Source organism: Brienomyrus brachyistius, chromosome 16 (genome assembly GCF_023856365.1).
Source record: "Brienomyrus brachyistius isolate T26 chromosome 16, BBRACH_0.4, whole genome shotgun sequence".
NCBI classification, from domain to species: Eukaryota; Metazoa; Chordata; class Actinopteri; order Osteoglossiformes; family Mormyridae; genus Brienomyrus; species Brienomyrus brachyistius.
Genome location: NC_064548.1, coordinates 10,293,552 through 10,315,553, shown reverse-complemented (window position 1 = coordinate 10,315,553; position 22,002 = coordinate 10,293,552). Strand labels below are relative to the sequence as shown.

Sequence of the window (22,002 nt, the reverse complement as noted above, 5' to 3'; positions counted from 1 at the left end):
TGTTTTCATTGCGGTTCCAGGACGACTGAGGCAACAACGACGTCCGTGCGGCCAGTCATCAGTCTTCATTAAAGGCAGAGAACAGGAACGCGGAGGGGGGGGGGGTCTGGAGCCCGGGGCTTCAAAGGAATGTCAGCAGGACACTGCATTTGGTGCCCCCCACAGGGGTGCAGTTAACCTGTCACTGTGCTGAGGCCCCAGTGTGTCCTCTAAGTCATCGTGACGTCGTTAATGGATGAAAAAAACACCCCGAAGCAAAATCAGAGACCCCCCCCCCCCCCCCCCACCTCGCAAACGACGAGGCTCTCACATCAGCCCGTCAAACACTCGATCTGCTGATCTAGGATACGTTGGCAACGCAGAACTTATCTCACACGTCATTTCACCTTAAAGTTCAAATACATCCTCGAGATATTTGTCAAAAAATATGGAATGTAAACAAGGTGTCATTACGTAAGCTGCCATATCTGTTCCAGTCAGCGATTTTTCTACCAGGTCAACACATACGGCCTCGTGCCCATGGGCACGTGCGCTGTTCCTCGCTCGAAAATGAGAAAGTCAGACATTCCCTTATGTGTGAAGTGACCCAGCACACATCATAAGGTCAGTACAGTTATATAATATTACGTAATGTGGTAGGTCACAAGCTCACACGCACCTGCTTATGTCATCTGTTATAATGCTTTATACGTCTGCATAATGCTGTTCCTGATTACCTTTATAATGTCCTAGGTACTGGGTGCTCACAGAAAGTTCTGTTATGTATTATTATGTTCTGGGGAACCTACCTCACTACCTGAACGTAGGACTGAGAACTTTCCACCATAGATTAGTTATGTAAAAGCTAAGCAGACAGTCTGTTTAATTAATAACATAGACAGACTTCCCTTCTCTCCAAGACCACACATGGTCCCCAAGAGCAGATCGCACAAATGAGCAGTAGGTGAAGGGATCAGCCTCCGAACAGCCTCAGCGGCTAAACCTGAACCACGTCTCTCATATAACAGACATTCACCTGGATCACACAAACCCTGCATTGTGCTACTGGATCGTTCCCTCCCACCCTGCCCCTTGAGCGGAAATGTGTCTGTCCACTGTACGCAATCTGGTTTCGCCAGTCAAAGCCCATATGGTGACTAGACGAGCGTCACCTCCGGCACCCCCTGCTGGCCGCCACCGGCGATACCAAAACAAAGGAATAAGGAGGTGCTTTGAAGTCATAATGCATTATTATTTTGTTAATCGCGTTAACTTTAATCGCATTGATTTTGAGACCATAATGTGAGAACAGTATGAGCAAAAATCGCATGCAGGATTAATAGGCCCTGCCCCCCCCCCCCCCCGACACTAACTGAGCCATGCGAGTACCAGCAGTCAGGGGTGTCACTGGGTCCAAATAATTGTACACTAATTAGCTTAAATAGGTTGTGCTCATTCCTTTTGATTAAAATCAGACCCCCAAAGTAGGCTTAGCCCTCCTTTTTAATAAATCTTCCTGCCAGGAATATCAGCAAAATTACAAGGGGGGGAGGGGCATACGGAATGCACATGATGTCATTGAGAAATCGAGACTCCTCCCCCCTATCCATACAGCCACGCCTCATACTTTACTCCTCAACTGCTCTGCCACTTATTAATTCTGCTGCACTATACAGGAGCACAGCAACACTCCGGCATCCGCCAGCCGCCGTAAATCTGGACACAAAAGCTCTGCCATCCACTCCCATGCACACCTCCCAAACATCTCCGATGCCGATTCCGTATGTGCGGCTCCCCGTTTGCTTTGGACCTCTGCCGCATTCTGGATGCGCGGAATCAAGATGAGGAATTTTTCCCGGGACTGATAACTTGGAGAGATATGCGAGTTGTTCCGGCACAGACCGCACAAAGATCACACAATGAGTGATCGTTGGGGGGGAAATGACACTGCGCTCCCGATTTAACTTTAGGATTTACAGAGTGTGTTCCTCGGCCCGCCTGTTCTTAGCGCTGCGCTAACAGCTGGATCGCAGGTCACCGTGAAAATGGCCCATTTGTGGAAGCGAGGTGTGAACTGGCAGCCTTCCGTGCCTCAGGAAAATTCTACCTGGACGTTTTACAATGAGCTTTATCTCCCAGCCACGGATAACAGAATTTGCTTATTTTATTGAGAAAAGTGATACTTCCTTGTTTTCTATATAACAAACACAGCTCTCTAAATTAGATTGGGGGTGGGGGGCAGCCCTGTCGGAATCACTGAGAATCGCTGTCCGGGCCAGTTCTACATGCTGTGACCTCTCAGATGCCTCTGAATTCACCTCGGGTCAGTGGTGAGTGATGGGGGTAATTTCCTGCAGGGGTACTGTGGAGAGAGTAAAAGCCGTGGAGTGGGGGGGGGGGACAAACAGCGGGGGCCCTCACAGGCCAACTCATGTAGTAGGACCGGTTCGTCAACCTGCAGGCATGTTCTCCAATCCCAGGTCCGGGATCTTAGCTGAGATGGTTCACAACTTCTAGGTGCCTCAATCCCAGCAAGGGCAGACGGTGTGGGATTTGAGGAGAGCACCCCCCAGCGCGGGCTGGACTGGACTGGCATTTGCAGAAACGAGGGCAGAATGGCAGGCTCCCCCAGGGATGAGCGCCATCACCGACACGCACTGGAACCACGAATGAGAAACGCAGGAGCTCCATCCTGCTGTGGTGACAGGATTCAGAGTGCAAGCCCAGTGTGAGCAACATCGTCTGCGTTCTACTGCAAACATCCAAGTTCAAGCCGCACATACATACTCTGTCTCTACTCCAGTGTGAAGAATGTCACTACTGCTGCCACAAGCACTTCTGCAGTATCTCTCGATTTGATCAACACGGATATATTCAATCATCCAATTTCTTGTCACCCCAACTCAATTACATCAAAATATTCTATATGTACCTGAATGGAAAAATTCCCTTAATTTACTCAGTTTAACATATTCGGAAAGTCTTCCAGTAAACAGACCCCTTGCTCTGTCTGACTTTATTCATTCAGGCTACCGTCGGACACATCTGACAGCACTTAGCAATCCGTTTACTTTCCCTCGCGTGGAACATGCAAACACGCGGCAAGGGCCGTGACCCAGCAGCCCGCTCGGTCCGCCGGCAGAGAGAGCCGGAATTCCAGGCATACCTGAGGATGGCCCCGGCCCTGGAGAGTGCAGACGGGGGCGGCTGCTTACCTGGAACACGGCGGTGGCCATCCTCGCACTCCGGTCTAGCGGCTCATTCTGCCCCCGGGGCGAGCAGAGCCGCTGCTGCCGCAGTCAGGAGCCGGGGGGGGGGGGGGTAAAGTTCTCAGGACAGCGGAGAGCGGACGACAGAGCAATTTAGTGCACACCTTCTCAAGCTGACGGCGGGGAAGGGGGTAAGTCCGGGGGGGTCCTGCTAAAAATCAGAGAGCACAGTCTTGTCCGTAAATGCCTCTGCCGTCTGCCTTCCCTGCTCTAAAAAGTCCGCCTCCTTTTTCAGCCCCTCTTCTTGTCAGGAGAATGAAAAAAACAAACAAAACAAAAAAAACTACTATATATGGGCAGGAGCAGCCAGGAGGTCCGATCCCGTCCCGGCACCCAAAAAGTTGAGGAGAGCTCTGCGCTTGAAGCAGAAAAGTGTGGCTCCGGGAAAATCCTGCTTCACCATCCCCTCTCTCTCTCTCTCTCTCTCTCTCTCTCCCCCCCCCCCGTCTCTCCCTCTCACTCTCCCTCTCACTCTCTCTCTCTCTCTCTCTCTCTGTCAGAAACACCCTGTCTTTCTCAGTGCACAAACTCTCATGAAGGGGCTGGGGATGGAGTGTATGTGGGGGGGGGGGGGGGGGGTCGTCAGCCAAGAATATACAAAGTTGGAATTCCGTAGGATACAGCGGCTGCAGCCGCGTCTGACATGACGCCTCCTGCCTCCTCCTACTCCTCCCCCCACTGTTATCAAGTTCTCAGCTTACAGGTTAAACTTGAGTCGACAGGCCCTGAGTCGCCCCCCGCTGGTAGCCCCCTGCCAGCGGCACGCTGACCCCGCTGAGGAGCAGCCTGCTGTACTCCTCATCTGCCACTCTCACCAATGTGACGCTGCCCTAGCACTACTGAAATCTGCAATAAACCACTCAGCGGGTTAGGATCCTATGCCTTTGATTGGAACGTGGCCAGTTCAGATCCCAGTGTCAGCAGACTGGTGTCACACTGCTTTGGATAAAAGCATCCCCTAAATAAATAAATAAGAATATAAACAACTTTATCATAGAAGGTGAACATGAGAACGACACCGTGAAGCTTTGCTCACTGTGTAATGAGCAGCGCCAAGGCTAACTACGGTACAGTCGATACACCCGAAAATAATGAAATCACACATCAAAAACAGAGACAATCCACAGGCTTTATAAACCCTAAACACCGAGTGCTGGCCCATTTCACAGAGCATTCATTTTATTGCCTCATTTTGTCTACTAGTCTAGACCAAATGAAATCACTTGAAAGCGTAATTAATTTAAGCTTTAAAGAAAGCTGCGAAAAATCCCGCGGGCTCAGTCTGCAGATATTAAAGCCCCTTTTTATGTGTTCCGGAGCGTTCCGTAACGCTGCGAGGGCGAAATGCGCCAAAGTGCCGACGACGGTGCTTTACATTCTGTGGCTTGTGCCGGAGCATTCACCAAAACACCAAGAAGACCCTGAGGAATGCATCGTGGGGAAATCCAGCGTTTTACGGCAGGCATCAGGCAATCGTGGCGTATCTCTGCATCAGGTCAGTTGACACGGACCGTTTTCCGGCCCTTGTAGATGAGCGACCATGGACAAACGGTGCCAGAAGGCAGCACCATGGTTTGCACAGTAGGGGCGCCAGAGGTCTCGTCCCTATGTATTCACAGGTTATCTGTTCCACTCCGCAACTCCGAGCATGCGTGCGATAATCGCACTTCGAGGTACCGCAAAAACAAAGGGGCCACTGTCGAGGGTCCGGAGGAGGCTTCGCTCGCAGCCCAATTCCCCGTCTACGTCGAGAAGGGGGGGGGGGGGTGCGGCCCACATCCCAGGAGTTGCCAGAATGACTGCACCATTATGCGGCGGATTTACAGGAATGGAAATCCGAGCCGAGCGCAGACGGAGCCCAGGCAGGCTCGCGGCAGAGGCCGAGTCGCTGTATTTACGATAAAGTCCTCGTACGGAAATGCTGGCCGCGCTGCAGACGTCGGCATAGTTATTAAACCCACGCACCTGTTTCCAATCTTCATATCGGGCAGCCATTATCTCCGCAGCAAATACAACAAATGTCCAGAGAAATGCACGTGTGAGCCAGGAAAATACCCCGAATGCACAGAGCACCAGAAACGTCGTTATTCACCTACAAAAGGATCATCGCAATCTTAAAAGGACATTAAAAGGGTACCAGCAGGTTGACACCTTAATTTCCCTGTGCTCATTTCAGTTATAGTACATTTGCTTTGTAACACAATACATCCATCACAAGCCATAGATACACACTGAGTAATTGTGGCAGTAAAAACACAGTTTTCAAAATATACATAAGTCACTGGGATTGGTTCGGAGTATATAAGTAATCACACAATGGAGGCATTGTTCAGGTCAACATTACCAGTGGGTGCACATGTGCATGTTATAACTGGATGCTGTAACATTTTCAAGTCCGTAACAAAGGAAACATTTCTATTGCGGCGGTACATTCATCCTCTAAACACAAAGATCCAGCCTGCTTTTAAATCCACCCTTTATCGTATGTGTGTGTGTGTCTGTGTCTAGATGTGTGCATGGAAAGATTCCGTCTCCATAGTGACAGACCTGAAAAAACAGATGTCACAGGGATGTCCCTACAAGTTGAACACCTGTTCCACATAAAGTGCAACAAACCATTTGCGAGTTTTGGCGGTTTGTGTTTACGGATTGCTAATTACGCTACACACAATGGGAGGCAGTCGCGAGGTCTCCGCAAAGCAATTTATGCGTGACATGCATGTGTGCATAAATATTTCTGTTTTCCCCCTCCTGAGTCTGCTTCTTGGTCGTCGCTCCCCCTGCTGTTTCTAATAAAAGCCGCCTGCAGTCTTTCAGGTTGACGTCCAATACAGTGAAATGTGGGAAAAACAAGTGCTGAGTTTCTGGCCACTGAAGTATACAGATAGGACACAAACATTAAATGGCCTGTTCCAGGAATTCTAGAAGCCAGACCTCAGAAAAACATTTGAATGATTCTTAGAGTTGTTCTTCAACAACGCTGGACAGCCAATCACATGCTCAGGCAGACCCTAGCTGCATGAGTGACAGCGATTGCAGCCTATCATAGTACAGAAAATATTATTCTTGGGGAACATCATTCAAAATAAAGTCCATGGCTAAGTTCAAACCACTAAGAAATGCTGTCATTTATAACACTTCAACATCGGCTAATGACTTAGATCGAAACATTTGGTTCTTTTATTGGGATATATAGCGTATAGTACTTTCATCGCTATTCAAAGAATAAATATCCACAAAGTCTCGATATGTGCTCATCAATCTGCATGCATCACATAAACATTAAGCTGAAGAGTGTTTAAAAGAAATCCACTGATATCTGTTTGAGAAAGAACTGATAAAGCCCCCAGAAAGCATCCCCTCCCATAAGTGCAGTGCTGCACCCCAGCCCGCCCCCGCCTGCCCCCACTGCTTGAGAAGCAGCAGACCTCAGCTGTTAAAACACAGCCCCATTCCCAATAAAAATGCATTGGACAGAAAGTACAGCCATCCAAATGAGGGCATGCGCTCCGGAACATCAGAAGTCCGGCCGGATTTGTTGGAGTGCAGTGGAACGTCGCTAATGTCCTGAATGTTAGCTAACCCCCCCTTGGGGTCGTCATTCTGCCCCATATCCTGTTAGCGCAGAAGAACTTAACCTTGCCGCACGAGTCCATCACGCTGGGTGGTGCTCAGGAAGAAGGGACATGACTCACGTGACACGTGACTTTACCGTCAGTAGACGGTCTAACTGCAGAGGCATGGTGCTTCCCATTCCAGAAGGATTAACAACGACAACAAGGATTTTTCTGGCTATTCAATGATGTTATCTAACAGGCCCTAATGTGCAATAATCTATCGGATGATAAACCATTTTTTAACGTCTTATGTGAATAAAAGCTAGACAAATGTAGATTAACAAATACAGCGTGACGAATGGCGATTTCATGCTTTAACATAGAGCTCCCAGTGCAGTTGAAACACACTGGTGCCCCTTTGGCAATAAATCTCCATAAGGATGTGGCTGTACTCATAGCAGGACTGCTGGCTTGGGGTTCAGATGTTTCACTGTTTAGGCTCAGCTCTCCAAACTGTGAAGGTAGCAGAGGTAGAGCTTCCAGGTTAATTTCATTACCTTGTAGCGGAAGAAGTGTCCGACCGTCTGTCTCTGGGGCTTCTTCCCCTAGCCCGCGCTGCCGAAAAACATCTCATGTGACGAAATCGCGAAGCTCGACCACAGATTTGTCTGATCCTCATATCACGGTCTATCAAGGAATGCTCGAAATGAACAGGATGAAAATGAATCTCCATGAAGCACGTACAGATGCCGCTCTGGAACAAGCCGTACGTCAAGGGAATGAGGCAACAGATTCGGGACCAGTTTGTGGTGGTCTGCTTCCCATAAAGCATGAGATCAACTCCTGTACCTTCCCTCCCAACCGAGCGGTACTCATGCACACTCCTACTCAGTCCTCCAGAGTGTCCCCAATACTCCACGATGCCAAGGGCCCAGAGCTCCCTGCTCATGTGTTCCTCTGTTTCTATGGACTTTGGCAACAGGGACTAATCACAAGAAGCTTCTTCTCAGGGCTCGGTCACTGTGCACAGGCATGACAATTAGCCCGAGTGCCAAAAGAAATGTAGTGGAGCCATGAAAGGATTAACTACTGTATCAATAAGCCGGCGATGTAATCAGCAGCTGCGACACGCCCTGCCGTTTCTTTAATCAAGCAGGAAGGACTAGCCATTAGCAGCGAGAACCAGCGACCGCACTCCAGGCCACTTTCCCATGAACTGTTTTTCTCCGAAGAATGGCGGCACGTGGACCAAAAAGGGCCACGATAAATATCAGCCTGGCCAGGGAGGAGCCCACAGCAGGGGACCCCTGCACTGTGGAACCTGCTGTTTCCGTGGCAACGCCTCCCACGAGGCCGAAGACGCACGGCCCACAATTATTACCCCCGTGAGGAAAGCGGCGAGCTTGCCAGAAGCTTATCTCTCCTGGGCCACACTTCCTTTAACCCGCCGGGTCCAATCCAGTCATCTGAAAGCCCACTGAACAGCGCCCCTCACTGTCCAGTCATGGTAATGAAAGGGTTCCACTACACTACTTGGTCGGAAGTATGGTGTTTAGTTGCCATAAATATAAAATTGTAAAAATGAAATAAACCCCAAATTTTCTTGTCATGTTAGCTTGTTCTCAGTTCTCGGTAAAAGAAACCATAAACATAGCGTGAGATGAAGTCATTTCTTTTTTCTTCAAATAAACAGAAGCAGAGGAAATAATAACAGCGTTACCGGTGATTGCAGCTGCATCGTCCAAATCAAAAATAAGGGGGCAGCCTTTTAACAACATACCTTATCACAACTCAAGAATTCTCAGGAATTACTAGACGATGGAAATCTTTCAGGCAATGTTATCCGTACGTTAAAACACAATTCTTGCCCTTCGATCGTTTTTCTGGTCGGTGGGGTGCAGCTGATGTTCCGCGGGGAACAATAACAGTAAGGTATTAGCATAAAGACAACATGCAGGGCTAACGAGGGCGCCATCCACAGTTTCTCGTTTGCCGCCAGTCTTCTGGCAGGCCTGGTGTTACCTCTAGCTCTCCCGAGGGCCACGATGCCGCACAGAAGCCCACGGCCAGAAAAACAGACGTACAGAATCCCACGGCCCAGTTCCAGGCGTGCCGTTACGGCGCCGGGGTCCTCATCTCCTCGAAAGAACAACAGAAGCTGCAGTCGGTTTGCCGAAAGATGTACGTCAACAGCCACGGACGCAGTGGAGCCGTGGGGGCATTTATTTACGGGACACCGCCACAGATCACATACAAGGAATTATGTTACCCAAAAGTGAACCAATGGGTTTCCAAAAACCAACTAAATTCATGGCTGGGGTAAAAAGCATCAGTTGAAAGTAGACAGGAAGAAGCTGAACATTTCATCCGTTTCCAGACAAGGGCAATATTCTTCTATGCCTGGATTTCTGCCACATGCCAAACGAAGGGTAGGAAATGTGCGAGAAAAATTCTGTTCTGTGTACTCCCCCGTACTAAGGGGAACTCAGACCTCTGAGACATGGTGCCAGTATTTTTCTGCACGGCAGAAATGCCGACCACATCCAGCTTGTGATGACGTAGTTCGGGCTACAGCTGTGGTAAGAGCTGAAAGATTCCACCAGCATTCAAGAGAAGCATCTCTGCAGTGTAACATCACCCTGGAAACCACAACTCACACCAAAAAAAGGTCACCTCTGTATAAAAATATATATATTTTAACTAAATATATATAACTAATGATCTCAGTTAGTGGACAGAACAAACAGTAAGAATGTGCTAATCGCAAGTGACATGATAACTGTCCTGATCCCAAAGTGATATTGTGATAGGCAACAAGTCTCCTACCTTGGTATGATAAAGCTGAGAATGAAATGTCCTGGATCCCGCTTGTCCGAGATCAGGACAGACAGAAGTGTTATGAGCCAGGAATGTAGATATCTCAGATAACCAACATTCCCGATAACAAGTTCTAGAGCAATGGCCAAGAAACTACAGTAAGTTTTGTAATCAAAATGCTTCTGGATTATGTCTGCATATAGCTGGCCGTGCCGTTAAACAGGCTCTGGTACAGGGCACTGAGGGACTGCAGATTACAGCCAGAAAAAACCCCTAAACCCTCAGCTCATTTTATCTCAAGCCAATTATACCCCTGACTTATTTTCTGAAAAACAAATGGATGGAACAGGGTTTGAAAGAGTCCCGTGATGTTTAATCCGACAGAATTCACTGCTGTGTCCAGCGTGAAGGCTGCTCATCTTAAGGGAACCACGGCACCCATTTATAAAGTCAAGGGGGCTGTCTTCCATCCATCCATCCATTTTCCAAACCGCTTATCCTATTGGGTCGCGGGGGGTCCGGAGCCTATCCCGGAAGCAATGGGCACGAGGCAGGGAACAACCCAGGATGGGGGGCCAGCCCATCGCAGGGCACACTCACACACCAGGCACTCACACATGCACACCTATGGGCAAATTAGCGACTCCAATTAGCCTCAGCATGTTTTTGGACTGTGGGGGGAAACCGGAGTACCCGGAGGAAACCCCACGACGACATGGGGAGAACATGCAAACTCCACACACATGTGACCCAGGCGGAGACTCGAACCCGGGTCCCAGAGGTGTGAGGCAACAGTGCTAACCACTGCACCACCATGCCGGGGGGGCTGTCTTGAAAACGAAAAATCCTATTTTGAAAAAAAAAAAAAAAAAACCTTCTCAAATGCTCCCAAGGTAAGCAATTTCAAATGACTTCCTTTGCTACCGGCGCTCACCCCATTTAAACCAGAAGCTGTGACCACAGCTGTAGGAAGTATCTACACGTCTTGGGTTATATTTGCACTCTACACTGAAGACAAACACTCAGAACTGCAAAGAGACACATGAACTTGACTCGGGAAAATTGAATCAAGATGTTGCAGAAAAGCTACATTACATTATTAGAGAGCCGAGTGTCCTTTCCTTAAGACGAGCTTCTCGTGACTATGATGTTACAGATACGGAACTTGGCAGTCATCTGTCAAAAATAGAGCTATTAATGTCTGTGTGCACTCCCTGATATGAGCGTGCATTGTTTCAGGGCGCTGACGGTCGGCCCACTTTGTTAGGCCGTTGACACAAAAACAATAACAATGGACCAGGATCAAATGGTGCCACTGCGTGCGGCCCAAGAACGGAAACCAAGTCGAAAAAGCATTAGACAGTGCCAAGATCCCAGCTGTCTTTGTACAGAAGTCCAAAATCCCGGGAGCCCTCTCCCCTTACCATGCCTAACCCAGTAACCAGGCCACACTCTGGCAGACAGTCGCGCCAGACTAAACCATCCTATTACTGTATCTTTCTGAACTCAAAAACGGCGGACAGAGACTGAAATAACTCCGAGGCCAACTTGGTGCTGTGAAGATGACTCTGGAGATACCAGCTGCCACATGTATGGAGGGACATAGCCAGCTAGACCTCCACACTGGCGTGCTCCAGCTGCCACATGTATGGAGGGACATAGCCAGCTACACCTCCACACTGGCGTGCTCCACTCATCGATGTGAAGTAAGCAAGAGAAAGATGACCTCCGCCTCCCAAGCCCCGGGAAAACACCGCAAGATAAAATGACAGCCCGTGATCCAAAAGGCAGCTCACACCGGATCTCAGATACCTTCCTGCAACGTGAGCATCGATCACCCGGCAGGAGCCACTTCCCAAGAAGACCCTGTGAGACTCTTGCCATCTTTCACCCTCTGTCTCAATTGCAGGTTCAAACAGGACAACATCCCGGCAACAGGAATTGCGTATAGCAACCAGCCTGGTACCACACTAAGGACAAGTGGCCCAGTAACCGTGGCAACCCGCTCCTTCTCGCCTTCCTGCTCATGACGGATAAATAGCTGACACGTGAGACGAAAGCCCACCTCGCCTGAACCTGCAGAGCCGAATACCTGGAGCTGGGAGCCGCAGCCGATCTCGTCCTGGGTCTGAAAGTGTCCGTGTGCGACGGAGCTGCCCTCACTGCCAGCGAGTGCTTATCGAGAAAGGGCCACTCCTCCCCAGTGCAGCCCGGGTGGGTGGAGCAGGGAACACAGTGAACACAAGGCTCCGCGCTCATTTCCTCCTGTGCATTCAGACCCACACCTCGCTGGACCCCTCCTGCTGCCCCGACTCTGTGTGAACACGCCCCATGCACCCCCCCCTCGCTGGGGGCAGTACCAAAAACCATAAAGCTACTCAGGTTTTATAGCACAGCATCCACAGCTGTGGTGGCAGTGATGACAAAGGGGACAGGACCAAATGATATGTAATAATTACCAGGGCCATGTACTTCTCCACCAGCCAGGGTGATTCCCTCTGTAAATTCTTCCAACTCAGGGAGGTTACATTTGTCAGTGGGGGCGGGGGTCAGTTAAATTCACTGATTGGAGGCACATCCCGTGTCTGAAAGAACTTGGAAATAAGGTAAGAATGAAAAATGTGGGATCTCAATGTGGGATGAAGTATGCAGTACTTCCCCGTGTCTCTGCGTCACTTGTACTGTACCTGGAAAGCTCTTTACTAGCAGCAGCATGCATGGCTCATAATCTCCACAACATAGTAGGACACGGAGGCCAGGGACAGGCTTAATTCCTCCACGGTCTGGCGACAGGATTCTCGGAAATCACCATGTTAATGAATGGATACATGTAAATGTGGAGGGTTTGAGGGCAGTGGACCTGCATACTAACAGCAGCATTCAAAGGCAGCTGTCGGGATTCCAAGGAATATCCTAACTTACTGAGCAGCGGGAAAGGCCACAGTTCCCAGGCACCTCATTTCCAAGGGGAGCCTGTAGGGGGCACCGCTGAGGTTCTACAGGAGGATGCTAATGGTATGCTGATATTTAGCAGCACCTGTGTCTCCATCAGGAAGATGGTGTAAAAGGAATATTCAGCTTAGACTACGATGATAATATTGAATGCAACTATGACTAATGACACTCGCTAACGTGATTTTGGCTAACGGCCACGGGCAGTGTTACTAAAGCAAGGGGCTTCTGGTGACGTCAAGGTTGATATGTCCATGGCAACCGTGTCATGCAGAAGAGAGAGCTTTTGCTTGACCCCGGGGTCCGCAGACAGATGTCCTGTGTCATTGTTGTCCCTCTGTTTTGAAGGAACAGGATGCCACATCGGCGACCACGCCCATTCCCGCTAATGCTTTGTTTACAGTCGTTTCCCAAACAGTGGCGCTCCGTCATAATGCTCCTACACATCTGTGTTTGGGTGGACAGTCAAACCGCGTCGGGGGACAGGACGGGGCCCCTCCTAGCCGCGTGTGACTCACCACTCCCCACCCCATCAAATCAGTCCAGGGGCCTGCGGATGTGTGGAGCCTAGCTGGTCGACGTTAGAGCCTGGAGAGGGACCCAGCATTGTCTTAACTTCAGAGCTTTAAAGTGGGCCAGTCGCTGACGCCTCGACGATCTTGCTTTCGGCCTGGGAACGGGACAACAATGACCCGAGCGCCACCTCCCAAGCTGCCGTTTCCCTCTCTAATGCGCCGCGGTTTCTCTGCACGGCCAACAAACCGCCGGCGGCTCGCGGCGACGACACGGCCGCCCGGCCCACAAGCTAACGACTCGGTCGTGCAAAAACCCAGAGCTTGAAGCTCGGGGGCCCTGCAGCGTTCAGCAGTCAGTATGATTCTGCCGAACCCGCGTGAGAGCGTTTGGTTAAAGCAGCGTTAGTCACAGAATGCTGAGACTGTGCTCAGTTAATTTTTAATTATACAGATAGCAGGAGGTAATAGTGTTTTTCAGACAAATGCCATCTCTACCCATTTCAGCTTAATCAGTACACAGTCCTGATGAGGAGATCAGCACAAGGGAATGTCCAAACTCCACAGACAGAGTGCAAATCGAACCTACAACCCTAGACGGTTAAATCAATTAAGTAACATTTCAGGACATTCTGTGTAAAAAGCAAAGGATACTTGTCTTAGTGACTTTTTGCAGTCATATTTCACATGATAAAACACTGCTCCGAACTTCCAGGAAGTAGCGTATCGGTGGAAGCGGGAATCACGGCTGGGCGTGTTCGTTCCCATTAATTGTTCTGCTGTGGCAGTCCCAGAGCTCCCATCTCAATGTTCTGGTCAGCACACTGTGCTCTAAAGCTCTCCACATTGTCCTGTATATATGCTGGGGGGACGAGGGGTGGGGCAGCCCCAGTGAAAACTCCCGCTGCTCTACATATGTCTCACTTCGCTGCCAAGAGCCTGTCTCAGCTGCCGAGCTTACCTCTGTACCTTTTAGCCTCGATTACCCGCATAACAGTTACCTGGAGGACGTCCTCCCTGAAATAGCTACCTGGAGACAATCTGCCAAGAACTGTCTGTGAAGTACGGTGTAAGGGAGCCTGAGGAGAATTCCTGAATCATATCTGGTATCTATTTACTCATTAATCTGTGTACGTTAGCATGACATGTTACATAACCATCAGAGATGTTGCTAGAAGCTTAAGCTAGCAGAAACAGTGGCACATATAGCTGGGAACTGTTGCTGAAATGTGTTAAAAGTCTGTCCAACGACTGATCCCATTCAGCAACTGGCCCCAGCCTCCCTTAGTGCACTGGATAGACAGTGGAAGCCATAAGGTGTAGAGATGTATAAGCTAGCAGGCAAAGAGTTAGCGGTTAGCCTGGTTTCGCCTGTGCCAACAGCATCTGCCTCGTTCCCCAGCGAGGTGGATCTTTCTGGCTGGCTGTCTACAGTGCCGCTGAAGAGATTTTTAGCCTCCTCCTACCACTTGGACTGCGCTAATAGGAGGACTGCAACCCCAGCACCCCCCACGAGACAGCAGAGACCCAGATCTTTATTTGTGTTTTTCCAGCACCCGTCCGCGTCCTCTTTTTGGGCCGGCGGTACCCCCGGGGGTAACACGATCCGACGGGCCTGGCCACTCCTGCGATTGTGACTTTTATTTGACGCAGAGTGTGGAGCGCGGCAAGGCCGGATGACCTCATATCTGTCTTCAGGTGGCACCGGCTTCCCCTTCTCCCTCGCTGCCAAACCGGACGGGGAAACAGCGAGCTGCAGAGATCACACTACGGCTCCTTTGCATGATCTTTGCGAAAAACGTTTAACCCCACAGATTCAGCATTGTTACTAAGGGAAGATGCACACTGGTCACACTCAAGCTCTACAGAAGAATTCAGACATCAGGTGAAGCAGCCAAGACTCAGAACAGAGACAGAGACAGACAGTATTATATAAAATGATCTGAGACACATGCTGCAACAAGAAATATGTGATTCGTAAACGTAGGCCCTCGTTTTCGTAAAAACAGGGGGCTTAACTGACGTTCCTGAACGGAACACAAGTGTTTCAATTGTTTTCATAAACTTCCCTTTTTTCCAGGGAGAGAAGGTGACACAGGGGCCACGTTTCTGGCCACTTCACACTCATTTCCTTTCGTTTGCCACCTCACGTTCTGTTTTGTTTCGTTTCGTTTTTATCCGATGCTTTCTCTGCCGTTTTTTACCCAAGGATCCTGTATCTTTTATCCGAGCTGCATCCGTGCTGGAATGAGCTCACATCCGCGGCGCCATTTCGGAAACACAGAGCAAGGCCCGCAGGCTGCGACAGCCTAGCTAACAGCTCGGACCTAGAGGGGTCCGTCAGTCCCCCTTGGCGGAGCCACCTCGGGGCCCTCGGCCTTGGAATTTCCTGTGGGTGCTGCCTGGTGGGGGGCAGGGTGGAAGGTAGCCCTGGCAGTCCACTGTGGGCCAGTCAAACCACCACCAATTTGGTAATGGCTGCCAGATGAGGGAGAGCTTTGGACTCTGGGGGCCTCTCTTGCTGCAGCCATCCCATAAAAAGCCCCCCCACTCCATTCCGCCCTCATTCCCCCCGCCCCCTCTGTGCGTCATTTTTTTCAATCTCTTTTTCACGAGTCCTTCAAAAACAAATCTGTCATGTAACAGCCCTGCCGCAGGCATAGGGCGGGTTTATTTTTAGGAGGGCCTAAGCCCCCCCTTTACACGTTCTGCCAAGTTAAACAAGCAGTAAGACAGCCAGGGCCTGTTTTGTTGCTCCCACGTCGCTAACGTCCACTGCTCCGAGCGTGCAAGCCACATGCAACCTGCCTTCCATTCCGATGCGTTCTAATTGGCAGAGAGGACACTCTGTGACTCTATGACCCTCCACAGCTATCCTGTATCCACAACCAATTTTCCAGTGTCACGTGACAGGGGTGGGAATGGTCTGCGGAGGCCAATGGGCCGCTTCCATGCAGAAGGGTAATCGATGGCGGCGTCGGCGGTTGTGGGCGGCGGGTCGGCCTGAAGGGCACCTACCTTCACCTCGCATTTCTTGTGGCATGTCAGCCGGCAAACTGCAGGACGACAGAATAGAAAAAGAGAAGACAGAGGAGATCATTAGTGTTCCTTCCTTTGCCGAAACACTGAACAGTTCAGCTGAAAAGTGACTACGTGGAGAAAAACAGCACTTCGGTTAAACAAGGGCAAGGTCCGTAGCCTGTTTGCTCGGCACTCTGAGCCGAATGCAAGCGCCCGTCCTACCCCCTACCCCCCCACGATCTCGGGTTTGGCCCCTGGTATCGGCACGGTACAGTACTAGCAGCGCTTTGAAACTTGAGTCTTTCCAGCATGCCTGAAAAGCATACCCCCCCCCAGAAAAGGCTCCTGAAGGCTTTAATTGTGCTGCTGCCCTCCCTGATCTGGCCGCCTCCTTTCACCCCCTCTCCCCCGCCCCCTACCCGCCAGGTATACTCGCCATCCATCCACCCAAGGGAGGAACACAACTTGGAAGGGCCTGTCTTTCTTTCCCGGGCCCCCAGAGGCCCCGAGCTCGTCCTGGACCAGCCGGCACAGGTACCGCCGCCTCACAGTGGCCACTCTGTTCCCTCGCTGCCATTTTGTCCTTCAGTCAGGGTGGGTGGAGTCACTCCGCCTATGGAATCCTCTGAGTTCCCCCCACCCCTCCTCAGGGCTACGTTGCCGGGCTGAGGCCCCAAACAAGGGCTGAAACTCAGTCTTTCGCTTTTTTGGACTCTTACCTACGAGCCGGGGCCGTCGGAGGCAAAGTCGCAGGAAGAGCTGGCAGTCACTGCGGATTCCCTTCAAGGTGAAAACGACCAGCGAATGCAAGTACAGCTGCTTCCCAAACTGTGTTTAAACACTGATTCTCAGGGAGTCAAGAACAATGGGGTCTTAGGAAATGTACCAATCTCTCTGGTCATTATTAACTGTTCAAAAATGTATTTTTACTGTTTAATCTCTGACGGCAAGATTTTAATTTTATTTAAAAAATGAAATAACCTGATTCCCACGAGCGATGGAAAACAGTGACCACGTGCTGCTCAAACAGACCAGTAGCTCCCTGGTATTTTCATTTGCACCTAAACATTGTGTGCTGGCCTTGTGCTGAAGTCTCTCTCTCTCTCTCTCTCTCTCTCTCATGCTCTCACTCTCTCTGCCCCTCTCTCAGTGTTTGGCAGTCTGGCCTGTAATACTGAACATGGAGATCCCACTAACACAGATGAAGGTGAGCTATAGGGTTCTTTAAAAAGAACACAAGCCGTGTGAGTTTGGACCCGATCTTTATTATTCTGATTGTGTTACACTGTTGCTGTTAATCATTTGAGAAAGTTGACAGCGATGTATTAAGCGTTTTCTCCTGTATCACACTATCACTCCACACCACCGGATGGACATCACTGAATACTACCTTGGCAACAAATTGACATATTCTCCAAAAAAGGTCAGATCTGAAGTACTGGTCTGATTGCCATACATGATCGCTTCTAAGAGGGGTTTAAACAACCCCCAGCCGCTGTCTGGGCCTTTGATTTATCCAATCTATAGATAATGATCTCTGAATACCCTCATCCCACCCGAAGACGCAAACATTAACGTGTCTCGGAATCAAAGAGACAGCTTTGGCCAGTTTCACCCAATGGGAGGCCATATTGGGAGCGAACGCAGCATCCCTGCCACACCAATCAGCCCTTGCCTTGTTAGGAAATTGAGCCCTCCGCACATAAACAAAAGTCTGACTGGGGCGGGTTTACTGGCGAGTAAGATGTTTGGGGTGGACTAGAAGAGCAAAGGACTGGTTTGTATCTGACTCAGGATTAATGGAATGTGCTAAATGGAGGAGCGACCCAGAGCAGGCATTTCCTCTCCCGGGGGTCCAGGCCGGGCCTGGCCTGAGTCGGGCCACATGGACAGCTGACACGTTTGGACTGACATGCCAGCACATCCGAGGTCCCACCACTGCTCTTATACTATGCTGGGTCTCCTCCAGGGGCCTCTCTGAGCAGGCTGAATTAGTGGGAAAGCACAGAATGCCACCAAAAAGCCCGGGTGGTCGTCCAAGGTCACAGTTCAAAACAACTGGACTCCCGATCAGCTTAACAAGCTTCGCAAAATAATTTTGCTGAAATATTTTGACCCCTGTCTTGGTTTCCAGCCGGCAGATTCAGCTTTCGTTTGTAGCGACATAAACAAGACAGGCTAGCAGCATAGTAACTCACTCAAATATGTGACCCAAAAGATCACAATCACCATAGCAGCCATTTTTCGTTAAGCTAAATTGTTTCACCTGCACCCCTGTACTGGACAAGTGGCTGGCAGATGGATGAAGGCATGCATGGATGGATGGATGGGGTGTTTCAGTGAATTAGCAAACGTCATTTAATACTCCATAAAACTCCCGGTTACACTGTGTAAAAATGAGACATTCACCACAGTGCTGGCAGCTTCTGGAAAACCTACATAAAAACACACAAACAAGTGTGAGTGGTCAGCATGTGCCCAGGCGTTTTGATTCGCTGGTGTTTACAGCCTTGGTTCCTGACGAGGATCTGACCAATTAGCAGTTTATATGATACACATTACCCCATGCAGACATGTGGACTGCATCTGCCTTGGCAGCGACTGACACGAGTCGCCACCTTCGACCGAGGTGCGGAGGGTGGGACCCACAATGCTAATGAGAACCTGACGGAACCCTATAGGGCATGTTGCTGTCTCGCCTATGGGTTCCGTCATCCGGCTAACCCATTAGGCACCCGTAAAACAGTCCAAGACAAATTAGGCTTCAATGGACAGGAAGGTAGACTGCAGCTATCAAGCAGATTTTCCACCCTGTGCATCCGTAAGAATACAGAAGATTTATGCACCCTGTCTGAACTGTTCCTCTGGCAATGTCTACCATGAGGCAGAAAGTGAAAAGGTCTTATTTACGTTTATATTTGTCCATTTCTTAGATAGTTGCTGTCCAAAACGATATAGCAACACAATAGCAAGGTAGATAAAAGATCATATTTCAAGGACTTTAAAACAATGATAATCAAATATTCAGTGACAGAAATAAACACAAAAAACACAGAAAAATAAATGTAATATTGCTGCTGTTGTACTTAACATAGAAACACTGCAACAAATATATTAAAATGTAAGGTTTTTATCATATTAACCCTCTGGCCAGCCAGGGCTGCCTGATTGTACAACAACCTGAACCGTGACCTGGAGGCTTTAAACGAGTGTGTTCTCCGCCCACCTCTCCGTGCAGTCCCATAATTCGCAATGTGCGCCACGTTACAGCTATTTTCTGCTGCCCTCTGCTGGAAAAGTACAGTGACTCAAATAATTCCTGGAAACAGGTCTACTTGAACAATAACATTTAAGTCATTTCAATTTAAACGCAAAGGAATGACAAAAAAATGGTGGTAGAAGTTCCCTTAAATGTTTAGAATGGTATCAAATTAAATTTACCTGAATTCCCTGGGGGTGTTTTTTAGTTTAAAAAGTGGGAAAGTTGTGATTGGAACTGCAGCAATGATACATCTGATCTGCTGGAACAAACACACACCTGTAGAAAGTGCAGGTTGTGTTACTTCACACAGAGGACAGGAAACATGGATTAAAAGTGAACTGATGACCCACGGCTGACCCCGACAGGCTCACTGTCTCCTGTTGACTATCCCATTGTGACATATTTCTCTTGGTCCCACTAGACATCGGTGTGACGTCTGTGTTGTTCAAGGGTCCCTATAAAGTGCTGAAGCCCCTGAATCTGCCAGACTATCCAGGGCCCTACAGCACCCCTGCTGGACAGTCACTGGAAGCGTAGCCTGACAGCAGATGTACCTAATTTCACCGACAGCTGTATGTCTCTGATATAATTCTCTGCCATCCTTATATGTTGCTTTTGGACAAATGTGTCTGTCGAATACATAAATATAAATGTAATGAACCAAACGGAATATTAACCAATTTAACCCTTTCCTTTTAAATTCCTATTCTTCTAATTTCTTTCTGCCTCAAACTGGTCCCTGAATCGAGCACTGAACCGCTGATTTCCTCAGGTGTATTTAACTTTTTATGACATACATTTTGGACAGCCGTGGGATTTTGCCCTGTTTATATATTTATGTCATTTCAGCAAACACGATTAGGGAGCTGACCCAGATGTTGAATTGCGTTGTTGTTTCCTGCTGATTTAGGAAATTCTGTTTTTATCCACCAGGCCCACGTGTTTGTGTATAAAAGGATAACATATGCAACACTACAAATGAGAGAGAATAATTATTCCGGACTTGCTAATTTGGATATTTAATTAATGGAATATTACATGACTTTTAATCAAGGGTGTTGATTTGGGAATGGACTGTACAATCATGTTTCTGCAAATTGTGGGTGTACATATGTGTGCATTGGGACTCGGGTTTGTAACCAAATCTATGCCCTTGTTATAAGGATGCTGCCTCTTCCATGACCATTAGGAAAAATGATTATATGTGTGATTGCTTCATCAACATTTATATCTTTAAATATTTAATCTTTTTTACATTTAAGTACATTGAACGACGCTGTTTCACACCAACCCCAGCAGGTGGCACTGTTGTGCAGCTAAGAGACCATCCATGCTTCCATCTTTAATACCACTTAGCTAGTACAGTGTCTGCTTCCAGGAAACTCAGGACACCAGGCAGGGGCCACCCTGGATGGGATACCACTCCCTTTCAGGGAAAACAATGCCTGCTCACGATAAGCTAGAGACTCCACTGTTTTTTGAACTGTGGGAAGAACGTTTGCATAGACAACAGGTAAAACACAATAAAGACATCTAAATGCCATGCACACAGAAGTGGAGCTCGAACCCACGACCATAGAAGTGTGAGACTACAGTACTAACGACAAAGCCATTGCACCGAGCTACATTTAACCCACAGGTTAGCAGCAGACGAGATTTCAAGTCCGTATCGAAGCTGAGAATCAACATCAGCCGTTATGCTTGTTTTAATATCCAGGGAAAAACAGACCCCGATTAATTACGAGGTGAATTTCTGTCCATGAATGAAGGGTAAACATCGTCTCCGATCATTTATATGACTGGCAGCGAAGACGTAGTGAGCTGATTGGTAACGACATGAATAAACCATGGAGGGTTGCCCTATCGAGCCCAAAGCGAAGTCAATTCATCACGAGGCGCTCATCAATCTGCTCCGCTAATCAGTATAATGACGTTCTCGGCATACGGACGGGGCTCTCTCTGGGACAGCTAATAGAGTATCACGATTGCTCCTGCGCAGCCTGCATCTGCATGTGTTAGAGTGGGCGATAACATGCATGCATGCTTGTGTGTGCACACGTCACGCAACAATCTGATCAGTACCAGATCCTGTCTACATTTCTTCGAATACGCCCAGCCGTGTCTTGTATCGGTCTGGCAGTGGCGCTTATTTCCTCCCTCCTCATTCTAGCTGTGAGGTGTGGGGGCCGCAGGAAGGGATCCCGGGGCCTACGCGGATTAGCAATCACCTAGAGCCGGTACCTTTAACATTGCACAGCTCTATTACGTCAAATTAGTTAGGCCTTTATTTCAAGGTGTGATGCATCTTGGGAATGCTGGGAAAATTCCATGGAAGTGTTCATTATATTCATAAAGATTAATGTAATCTGCATTCCCATCAGACGGCAGCTCGGGGCAGCTATCCGGGGATCTAGCCCTCTCTGAGTCACAGCCGGGACAGATCCTTCACTCCCCCTGACGAGTTAATGCACTGTCCACAATCAGCTCGGAGCGAGATGGCGGAATGAAAACAATCTCCCGGCTCTAAGGGAACGTGACCGCAGGCCACACGTGGCCACACGCATGCACGCACACACCCAGACACAGTAAACACGCTCTGCGATCTTGGCAGGTCTTTGGCGCCACACGTGCCA

At 49.1% G+C, this 22,002-nt stretch overlaps 1 protein-coding gene across 18 annotated transcripts in view; it reads right to left on the bottom strand.

Moving 5' to 3' along the window:
* tns1b (tensin 1b) overlaps positions 1 to 22,002 on the bottom strand; it is a 174,858-nt gene that overhangs the window by 76,252 nt on the left and 76,604 nt on the right. For 14 of the 18 annotated variants that reach the window (XM_048977918.1, XM_048977916.1, XM_048977914.1 and 11 more), the window contains exon 3: positions 16,105 to 16,142. In XM_048977918.1, coding sequence (XP_048833875.1) covers positions 16,105 to 16,142 — 38 coding nt within the window. The other 4 variants (XM_048977930.1, XM_048977929.1, XM_048977928.1 and 1 more) reach the window with 4 other exon arrangements.